The 11,665-nt window shown below is 59.5% G+C and overlaps 1 protein-coding gene across 1 annotated transcript; it reads left to right on the top strand.

Moving 5' to 3' along the window:
* The first annotated feature begins 5,188 nt into the window (after positions 1 to 5,188).
* LOC149430606 (F-box only protein 46-like) lies at positions 5,189 to 9,899 on the top strand. The gene is given in 3 exon segments (XM_089666199.1): positions 5,189 to 5,392; positions 8,448 to 9,140; positions 9,142 to 9,899. Coding segments are annotated over 2 exon segments (1,356 nt in total). The 5' UTR covers positions 5,189 to 5,392; positions 8,448 to 8,484; the 3' UTR covers positions 9,842 to 9,899.
* The last annotated feature ends 1,766 nt before the right edge of the window (positions 9,900 to 11,665 follow it).

Raw genomic sequence — 11,665 nt, 5'->3', positions numbered from 1 at the left:
CGCAAACACAGATACTCCACTCATGACCTTCCATGTATGGAGATGTAACCTATGTAACATGATGCTGTCCGAGTTCACAACCAGAACAAACCGGTCATCATCAGGGACCAAGCAGGGGTCATCTCCTCATTGGCAAGATGGAGACTTCTTCTCCTGTCCACCACCAGACCCAGGAAACAGCCTACAGGGTACACACCGCTCAAGGCTAACCTGCCAGATCCCATGCTGATGGATGTGTCTGTGAGCCTGCTTGGTCCACAAACCACGATCAGTGAACATGAAGAGAGAAGGACGGCACGCCAATACACAGATGACCTCTTCATTATTCTGTCCATCTACTGATGTTCTCAGAGCCGTGCATTGCTGTCCATTTATCTTCATGGACTGAAGAATAAAGAAGTCTACTGTGTGTATATTGCAGTGTCACTACTTCTTTTCCTCAGGTTCACCACCAGACCCACCCTGACCAGAACCTCTCCTGTCCACCACCAGACCCACCCTGACCAGAGCCTCTCCCGTCCACCACCAGACCCACCCTGACCAGAACCTCTCCTGTCCACCACCAGACCCACCCTGACCAGATCCTCTACCGTCCACCACCAGACCCACCCTGACCAGATCCTCTAATGTCCACCACCAGACCCACCCTGACCAGATCCTCTCCTGTCCACCACCAGACCCACGCTGACTAGATCCTCTCCCGTCCACCACCAGACCCACCCTGACCAGATCCTCTCCCGTCCACCACCAGACCCACCCTGACCAGAGTCTCTCCTATCCACCACCAGACCCACGCTGACTAGATCCTCTCCTGTCCACCACCAGACCCACGCTGACCAGATCCTCTAACGTCCACCACCAGACCCACCCTGACAAGATCCTCTCCCGTCCACCACCAGACCCACCCTGACCAGATCCCCTACCGTCCACCACCAGACCCACCCTGACCAGATCCTCTACCGTCCACCACCAGACCCACCCTGACCAGAACCTCTCCTGTCCACCACCAGACCCACCCTGACCAGAACCTCTCCTGTCCACCACCAGACCCACCCTGACCAGAGCCTCTCCCGTCCACCACCAGACCCACCCTGACCAGATCCTCTCCCGTCCACCACCAGACCCACCCTGACCAGATCCTCCCCCGTCCACCATCAGAGCCACCCTGACCAGATCCTCTCCCGTCCACCACCAGGCCCACCCTGACCCGAACCCCTCCTGTCCACCACCAGAACCTCTCCTGTCCACCACCAGACCCACCCTGACCAGATCCTCTCCTGTCCACCACCAGACCCACCCTGACCAGATCCTCTCCCGTCCACCACCAGACCCACCCTGACCAGATCCTCCCCCGTCCACCATCAGAGCCACCCTGACCAGATCCTCTCCCGTCCACCACCAGGCCCACCCTGACCAGATCCACCCCCGTCCACCACCAGACCCACCCTGACCAGATCCTCTCCCGTCCACCACCAGGCCCACCCTGACCAGATCCTCTCCCGTCCACCACCAGGCCCACCCTGACCAGAACCTCTCCCGTCCACCACCAGACCCATCCTGACCAGAGCCTCTCCTGTCCACCACCAGACCCACCCTGACCAGATCCTCTCCCGTCCACCACCAGACCCACGCTGACCAGAGCCTCTCCCGTCCACCACCAGACCCACCCTGACCAGATCCTCTCCCGTCCACCACCAGACCCACCCTGACCAGATCCTCTCCTATCCACCACCAGACCCACCCTGACCAGATCCTCTCCCGTCCACCACCAGACCCACCCTGACCAGATCCTCTCCTATCCACCACCAGACCCATCCTGACCAGAGCCTCTCCCGTCCACCACCAGACCCACGCTGACTAGATCCTCTCCTGTCCACCACCAGACCCACGCTGACCAGATCCTCTCCTGTCCACCACCAGACCCACCCTGACCAGATCCTCTCCCGTCCACCACCAGACCCACCCTGACCAGATCCTCTCCCGTCCACCACCAGACCCACGCTGACCAGATCCTCTCCTGTCCACCACCAGACCCACGCTGACTAGATCCTCTCTTGTCACCCACCAGACCCACGCTGACCAGATCCTCTCCTGTCCACCACCAGACCCACGCTGACTAGATCCTCTCCTGTCCACCATCAGACCCACCCTGACCAGAACCTCTCCTGTCCACCACCAGACCCATGCTGACTAGATCCTCTCCCGTCCACCACCAGACCCACCCTGACCAGAACCTCTCCTGTCCACCATCAGACCCACCCTGACCAGAACCTCTCCCGTCCACCACCAGACACACGCTGACTAGATCCTCTCCCGTCCACCACCAGACCCACCCTGACTAGATCCTCTCCCGTCCAAATCCAGACCCACCCTGACCAGATCCTCTCCCGTCCACCACCAGACCCACCCTGACCAGATCCTCTCCCGTCCACCACCAGACCCACCCTGACCAGATCCTCTCCCGTCCACCACCAGACCCACCCTGACCAGATCCTCTCCCGTCCACCACCAGACCCACCCTGACCAGATCCTCCCCCGTCCACCACCAGACCCACCCTGACCAGAACCTCTCCTGTCCACCCCCAGACCCACGCTGACCAGATCCTCTCCCGTCCACCACCAGACCCACGCTGACTAGATCCTCTCCCGTCCAAATCCAGACCCACCCTGACCAGATCCTCTCCCGTCCAAATCCAGACCCACCCTGACCAGATCCTCTCCCGTCCACCACCAGACCCACCCTGACCAGATCCTCTCCCGTCCACCACCAGACCCACCCTGACCAGATCCTCTCCCGTCCACCACCAGACCCACCCTGACCAGATCCTCCCCCGTCCACCACCAGACCCACCCTGACCAGAACCTCTCCTGTCCACCCCCAGACCCACGCTGACCAGATCCTCTCCCGTCCACCACCAGACCCACCCTGACCAGATCCTCTCCCGTCCACCACCAGGCCCACCCTGACCAGATCCTCTCCCGTCCACCACCAGACCCACTCTGACCAGAACTTCTCCCGTCCACCACCAGACCCACCCTGACCAGAACCTCTCTTGTCCACCACCAGGCCCACCCTGACCAGATCCTCTCCCGTACACCACCAGGCCCACCCTGACCAGATCCTCTCCCGTCCACCACCAGACCCACCCTGACCAGATCCTCTCCTGTACACCACCAGACCCACCCTGACCAGAACCTCTCCCGTCCACCACCAGACCCACCCTGACCAGATCCTCTCCTGTACACCACCAGACCCACCCTGACCAGATCCTCTCCCGTCCACCACCAGACCCACCCTGACCAGAACCTCTCCCGTCCACCACCAGGCCCACCCTGACCAGAACCTCTCCTGTCCACCACCAGACCCACCCTGACCAGATCCTCTCCTGTCCACCACCAGACCCACCCTGACCAGATCCTCTCCTGTCCACCACCAGACCCACCCTGACCAGATCCTCTCCTGTCCACCACCAGACCCACTCTGACCAGAACTTCTCCCGTCCACCACCAGACCCACCCTGACCAGATCCTCTCCGGTACACCACCAGACCCACCCTGACCAGATCCTCTCCCGTCCACCACCAGACCCACCCTGACCAGATCCTCTCCTGTCCACCACCAGACCCAACCTATGTACTGTTCAGCATGCGCTGGCATTATACGGCATGCTTTGGCACTGTACTGTATTCCATGTACTGTTCAGCACGCAATAGCACTGGTCGGCATGCGATGATACTGTGCGGCGTGTGATGACACTGTACGGCATGCGATGATACTGTGCGGCGTGTGATGACACTGTACGGCATGCGATGATACTGTGCGGCGTGCTATGACACTGTACGGCATGCGATGACACCGTACGGCATGCGATGATACTGCGCGGCATGCGATGACACTGCACGGCATGCGATGACACTACGGCATGCGATGACACCACTCGGCATGCGATGACACCATATGGTGTGTGATGACACTGTGCGGCATGCGATGGTACTGTTCGGCATGTGATGACACTGTTCATTATGCGATGACACCGTTCGGCGTGCGATGACACTGTACGGCAATGACACTGTGCGGCATGCGATGACATCATACAACGTGAGATGACACCGTTCGGCATGCGATGACACTGTGCGGCATGCGATGACACCGTTCGGCATGCGATGACACTACGGCATGCGATGACACCGTTCGGCATGCGATGACACTACGGCGTGCGATGGCACCGTTCGGCGTGCGATGATACTGTGCGGCGTGCGATGACACCACTCGGCATGCGATGACACCATATGATGTGTGATGACTGTGCGGCATGCGATGGCACTGTTCATTATGCGATGACACCGTTCGGCGTGCGATGACACTGTGCGGCATGCGATGACACCGTTCGGCATGCGATGACACTACAGCGTGCGATGGCACCGTTCGGCGTGCGATGACACCGTGCGGCGTGCGATGATACTGTGCGGCGTGCGATGACACCATATGGTGTGTGATGACACTGTGCGGCATGCGATGACACCATACAATGTGCGATGACACCATACGACGTGCGATGACACCGTGCGGCGTGCGATGATACTGTGCGGCGTGCGATGACACCATACAACGTGCGATGACACCATACGACGTGCGATGACACTGTATGGCAATGACACTGTGCGGCATGCGATGACACCATACAACGTGCGATGACACCGTGCGGCGTGCGATGACACTGTTCGGCGTGCGATGATACTGTGCGGCGTGCGATGACACCATACAACGTGCGATGACACCATACGACGTGCGATGACACTGCTCGGCATGCGATGACACTGTGCGGCATGCGATGACACCATACGGCGTGCAATGACACCATACGACGTGCGATGACACTGCTCGGCATGCGATGACATTGTGCGGCGTGCAATGACACTGTGAGGCGTGCGATGACACCATACGACGTGTGATGACACTGCTCGGCATGCGATGACACTGTGCGGCAATGACACTGTTCAGTAGTCGGTTCTGTTCGGCTTCTACAGAACTGTCTGACCAATCAGCATCTCCCCCGGTCCCCGCCGTGTAATGGAGGGAATCTGATTGGCTGGCGGCTGGATACGTTGTGTCGCTCTCAGGGGTCACGTGGTCTCTGGCTCCTCTCGGTCACGTGCTCCTCCCTCTCTGCGCCTCTCCCGGATCCCGCTCTTGTCAGACGCTCCCTGCCCGGCCCGGGACTTTCCATATAAGGACATGGCCGCAATCGCGGCTCCTGATTGGCTGGCGGCCCCTCCCGTTGCTGTCCGTCACCAGAGCTCAGCGTGGGAGCCGGAGAGGACTGTTCCTTTAAGAGGTCAGGTGACTCCCCTCCCCCAGTGACAGGTCCCGGCCGAGAGAGGAACCGGAGCCGGTGAGGAGGGCCGGGGGCCCCTGGGGGCCACACGGGGGATGTATGGTGGGAGAGGGGCCCTGTGGAGGTATACAGGGGAAGAGGGGCCTTATTGAGCTATACAGGGGCCCTGTGGGGGGTATATAGGACGAGAGGGGCCCTGTGAGGGTATATAGCGGCCCTATGGGGGTATATAGGACGAGAGGGGCCCTGTGGAGGTGTATAGGGGTATGTAGGGGGAGAGGGGCCCTATGGGGGTATACAGGGGGAGAGGGGCCTTATTGAGCTATACAGGGGCCCTGTTGGGGGTATGTAGGGGGAGAGGGTCCCTATGAGGGTATGTAGGGGCCCCTAGGGGGGTATATAGGGGGAGAGGGCCCTATGGGGGGGGGTATGTAGGAGGAGAGGGGCCCTATGAGGCCCTATGGGGGGGTATGTAGGAGGAGAGGGGCCCTATGGGGGGCTATGTAGGAGGAGAGGGGCCCTATGGGGGGCTATGTAGGAGGAGAGGGGCCCTATGGGGGATATGTAGGAGAGGGGTCCTATGGGAGTATATAGGAGGAGTTGGGGGGGGGGGGGCCATGTTGTCTTGTATGGTGTTGGTATATGGGGGTGATACCTGGGTTTAGGGCCCCCATGCTGTGTTGTAGATGTCAGGCTTGTGTAGATGGGGGGGGGGGGGGTATTAGTTAGTCATAGTAGATGGGGGGAGGGGTATTAGGTTGTCATTGTAGATGGGGGGGGGGGTATTAGGTAGTCATTGTAGATGGGGGGGGGGTATTAGGTAGTCATTGTAGATGGGGGGGGGGGTATTAGGTAGTCATTGTAGATGGGGGAGGGGTATTAGGTTGTCATTGTAGATGGGGGGGGGGGTATTAGGTAGTCATTGTAGATGGGGGAGGGGTATTAGGTTGTCAGTGTAGATGGGGGGGGGGAGGGGTATTGGGTAGTCATAGTAGATGGGGGGGGGGGGGTATTAGGTAGTCATTGTAGATGGGGGGGGGGGTATTAGGTAGTCATAGTAGATGGGGGGGAGGTATTAGGTAGTCATTGTAGATGGGGGGGGGGGTATTAGGTAGTCATAGTAGATGGGGGGGAGGTATTAGGTAGTCATTGTAGATGGGGGGGGGGGGTATTAGGTAGTCATAGTAGATGGGGGGGGGGGGGGGTATTAGGTAGTCATTGTAGATGGGGGGGGGGGGGGGTATTAGGTAGTCATAGTAGATGGGGGGGGGGTATTAGGTTGTCATAGTAGATGGGGGGGGGGAGGGGTATTAGGTAGTCATAGTAGATGGGGGGGGGGGAGGGGTATTAGGTAGTCATAGTAGATGGGGGGGGGGGTATTAGGTAGTCATAGTAGATGGGGGGGGGGGTATTAGGTAGTCATAGTAGATGGGGGGGGGGGTATTAGGTTGTCATTGTAGATGGGGGGGGGGAGGGGTATTAGGTAGTCATAGTAGATGGGGGGGGGGAGGGGTATTTGGTAGTCATAGTAGATGGGGGGGAGGGTATTAGGTAGTCATAGTAGATGGGGGGGGGGGGGTATTAGGTAGTCATTGTAGATGGGGGGGGTATTTGGTAGTCATAGTAGATGGGGGGGGGGGTATTAGGTAGTCATAGTAGATGGGGGGGGTATTAGGTTGTCATTGTAGATGGGGGGAGGGGTATTAGGTAGTCATAGTAGATGGGGGGGAGGGTATTAGGTAGTCATAGTAGATGGGGGGGGGGGGGTATTAGGTAGTCATAGTAGATGGGGGGGGGGGAGGGGTATTAGGTAGTCATAGTAGATGGGGGGGAGGGTATTAGGTAGTCATAGTAGATGGGGGGGGGGGGGTATTAGGTAGTCATTGTAGATGGGGGGGAGGGTATTAGGTAGTCATAGTAGATGGGGGGGGGGGGTATTAGGTAGTCATAGTAGATGGGGGGGGGGAGGGGTATTAGGTAGTCATAGTAGATGGGGGGGGGGTATTAGGTAGTCATAGTAGATGGGGGGGGTATTAGGTTGTCATTGTAGATGGGGGGAGGGGTATTAGGTAGTCATAGTAGATGGGGGGGAGGGTATTACGTAGTCATAGTAGATGGGGGGGGGGGGTATTAGGTTGTCATTGTAGATGGGGGGGGGGGAGGGGTATTAGGTAGTCATAGTAGATGGGGGGGAGGGTATTAGGTAGTCATAGTAGATGGGGGGGGGGAGGGGTATTAGGTAGTCATAGTAGATGGGGGGGAGGGTATTAGGTTGTCATAGTAGATGGGGGGGGGGGAGGGGTATTAGGTAGTCATAGTAGATGGGGGGGAGGGTATTAGGTAGTCATAGTAGATGGGGGGGGGGGGGTATTAGGTAGTCATTGTAGATGGGGGGGAGGGTATTAGGTAGTCATAGTAGATGGGGGGGGTATTAGGTAGTCATAGTAGATGGGGGGGGTATTAGGTAGTCATAGTAGATGGGGGGGGGGTATTAGGTAGTCATAGTAGATGGGGGGGGGGGGGGTATTAGGTAGTCATAGTAGATGGGGGGGGGGGGGGGTATTAGGTAGTCATAGTAGATGGGGGGGGGGGGTATTAGGTAGTCATAGTAGATGGGGGGGGGGGTATTAGGTAGTCATAGTAGATGGGGGGGGGGGGGGTATTAGGTTGTCATTGTAGATGGGGGGAGGGGTATTAGGTAGTCATAGTAGATGGGGGGGTATTAGGTAGTCATAGTAGATGGGGGGGAGGGTATTAGGTAGTCATAGTAGATGGGGGGGGGGGTATTAGGTAGTCATAGTAGATGGGGGGGAGGGTATTAGGTAGTCATAGTAGATGGGGGGGGAGGGTATTAGGTAGTCATAGTAGATGGGGGGGGGGTATTAGGTAGTCATTGTAGATGGGGGGGGGGGAGGGGTATTAGGTAGTCATAGTAGATGGGGGGAGGGGTATTTGGTAGTCATAGTAGATGGGGGGGGGGTATTAGTAGGTTGGACATGTGATATGTCATGTGATCCTCTGTTGCCGCCATTGTTCTCCTCCCCCTTGTGTACCCCTCCCCCGTACATCCATGGCCGTCCCTCTAACCCCGCCTCCTCTCTTCTCTCCGCAGATCTCTGGATGTCCAGACGTGAGGCCACCGACTAGCCATGGATCCGCGGATTCCCTCCCCCGTCCACCTATGGAGCCCGCGGCCCTTTGGCACGTTTTCTGCCAACTGTCCCTCCAGCCCGAAGGGGGCGTCTGCCGATGACAATGCGATGGGGAATCCGGCCGAGGAGAAGCTGGGGCCCCACGACAACCCCGAGTGTCTGAGGAGCGGAGATGACCGCGTCTTGCTGGACACCTGGTACGTCATCAAACCTGGGAACACCAAGGAGAAGGTGGCCTTCTTTGTGGCCTACCAGTGTGCCGGCAATGGCGCTTCTCCACGTCCCGGTGGCCCCAAGGTGAAGGGAAGGTGGAGCGCGGGCGGCAGTTCCAGAGCAAAGAGGCGGCGGCACACCCTGGACCCCGATGCTCCTCCTTCTGTGGCGGAGATGGTGGCACGGGCAGAAAGCCGAGAGATGGAAGCTCCTCCACCAAGGCCACCGCTGGTACTGGTGACCTCCTCCGAAGACGGTGAAGAGAGACGTTGTCGCAGCGTGGCGGAAGCCGTGGCTCAGTATGAAGCTGAACACGCCGAGCGCGAGGTGCGCATCGCCTTTCGGGTGGCGGAGAGGCCGGGAGATCCCATCACATGTGACTTGTATCAGTTGCTGAGTCCGGAGCCGCACCGCGTCTGCGTCCTGCTGGAGAAGATGGAGTCCCCAGGCGACGGATGAGGAGGAGGAAGCCCAGGCGGCCACCTCTGATTCCGGCTTCCACGTGGACTTGGTGCTCACTGGGGCGGTAGACCGTTGCGTGTTTTATGGAGGAGAAGCGGGTGAGACGGAACCACTTCCAGGAGAACTTTTCTTCCCTCATCTATCTTCTGTCCCACCCCCGCCTCCCCCTCCCCCGCCCCCGGCTCCTCCCCTCTGCCGCCTCTACCGCCACGTCTCCCATGACTTTCTGGAGATCCGTTTCCAGGTCCAGCGCCTTCTCCAGCCGCGCCTTTATCTGCCGTCCTTGCCCGACCACGTCCTCCTGGCCATCTTCAGTTACTTGTCCACGCAGTCGTTGGCTGCCATTAAATGTACGTGCCGGCGCTTCCGGGCGCTGATCGAGGACTACGGGGTGCGGCCGAGCGACTCGCGCTGGAGTCAGGACCCCCTCTACCGCGACGACCCCTGCAAACAGTGCAAACGGATTTACAAGCGCGGAGACGTGTCCATGTGCCGGTGGCACCCCAAGCCTTACCACCATGACCTGCCCTATGGGCGCTCCTACTGGATGTGCTGCCGCCGGCCAGACAGAGCCGCCCCGGGGTGTCAGCTGGGACTTCACGATAATAATTGGGTGCTGCCGGGGGAGGGGACGCGGGGGAAGGGCCGAGGGCACGGGGAGGGCGATGAGGGGAGGTGAATGGGGGAGGCTGTTGCTGTGTATGAGTGTCTAAATAAAAGCTATTATTTATAAAGTGCCCCCGTGTCACCGTGTCGCTGCTCTGCGGGGGAGGGGCTGGTAGGCGGTCACTGGCTGGGTGGAGGGACCAGCCGCCTAGCCAAGTGCCAGAGGCAGAAGATGGTCAAATTGTTTGTTCTTGGGGTCCCCACAACCCAATCTGCCCCCCAATGTACTTATCTGCCTGGAGTATGGTGAACCCCCCCTAGGAGCACCTCCCTGATTGGCTGTCCTACGTACAGGACAGAGGAGGAGCCCCAACGATGCCAAGGAACCCGCAGCTGGTGGGGTGTCAGCAATTCCTTAGGGCACCATTTGTGTCTGTGTACAGTGGAGATGGGGGACCCTTGGGGCGTGCTGTGTGGATGGGGGACCCTTGGGGCGTGCTGTGTGGATGGGGGACCCTTGGGGTGTGCTGTGTGGATGGGGGACCCTTGGGGCGTACAGTGTGGATGGGGGACCCTTGGGGCGTACAGTGGAGATGGGGGACCCTTGGGGCGTGCTGTGTGGATGGGGGACCCTTGGGGCGTGCTGTGTGGATGGGGGACCCTTGGGGCGTGCTGTGTGGATGGGGGACCCTTGGGGCGTGCTGTGTGGATGGGGGACCCTTTGGGCGTGCTGTGTGGATGGGGGGCCCTTTGGGCGTGCTGTGTGGATGGGGGGCCCTTTGGGCGTGCTGTGTTGATGGGGATCCTTGGATTGTACAATGGAGATGGGGGACCCTTTGGGGACATGCTGTGTGGATGACGACACTTGGGGTGCGCAGAGAAGATGGGGACCCTTGGGACGTGCTGTGTGGATGAAGACACTTGGGGTGCGCAGCAAAGATGGGGGACCCTTGGGGCGTGCTGAGTGGATGGGGGACCCTTGGAGCGTGCTGTGTGAATGAAGACACTTGGGGTGTGCAGCAAAGATGGGGGACCCCTTGGGCATGCTGAGTGGATGGGGGATCCTTGCTGTGTACAGTGGAGATGGGGGACCCTTTGGGGACATGCTGTGTGGATGGTGGACCCTTGGAGTGTACAGTGGAGATGGGGTCCCTTGGGGACGTGCTGTGTGGATGAAGACACTTGGGGTGCGCAGCAAAGATGGGGGACACTTGGTGCGTGCTGTGTGGATGGGGGACCCTTGGGGCGTGCTGTGTGGATGGGGGACCCTTGGGGCGTGCTGTGTGGATGGGGGACCCTTGGGGCGTGCTGTGTGGATGGGGGACCCTTGGGGCGTGCTGTGTGGATGGGGGACCCTTGGGGCGTGCTGTGTAGATGAAGACACTTGGGGTGTGCAGCAAAGATGGGGGACCCCTTGGGCGTGCTGTGTGGATGGGGGACCCTTGGGGCGTGCTGTGTGGATGGGGGACCCTTGGGGCGTGCTGTGTGGATGGGGGACCCTTGGGGCGTGCTGTGTGGATGGAAGACCCTTGGGGCGTGCTGTGTAGATGAAGACACTTGGGGTGTGCAGCAAAGATGGGGGACCCCTTGGGCGTGCTGAGTGGATGGGGGATCCTTGCTGTGTACAGTGGAGATGTGGGTCCCTTGGGGGTGTGCAGCGTGGATGAAGACACTTGGGGTGTGCAGTGTGGATGGGGGACCCTTGGGGCGTGCTGTGTGGATGAAGACACTTGGTGCGTGCTGTGTGGATGGGGGACCCTTGGGGCGTGCTGTGTGGATGGGGGACCCTTGGGGCGTGCTGTGTGGATGGGGGACCCTTGGGGCGTGCTGTGTGGATGGGGGACCCTTGGGGCGTGCTGTGTGGATGGGGGACCCTTGGGGCGTGCTGTGTGGATGG

The sequence above is a fragment of the Staurois parvus genome, unplaced genomic scaffold (genome assembly GCF_062004578.1).
Source record: "Staurois parvus isolate SC_StPar_1 unplaced genomic scaffold, SC_StPar_1.0 ptg002598l, whole genome shotgun sequence".
Taxonomy (NCBI): Eukaryota; Metazoa; Chordata; class Amphibia; order Anura; family Ranidae; genus Staurois; species Staurois parvus.
This window is presented reverse-complemented; position numbering and strand designations above follow the sequence as displayed.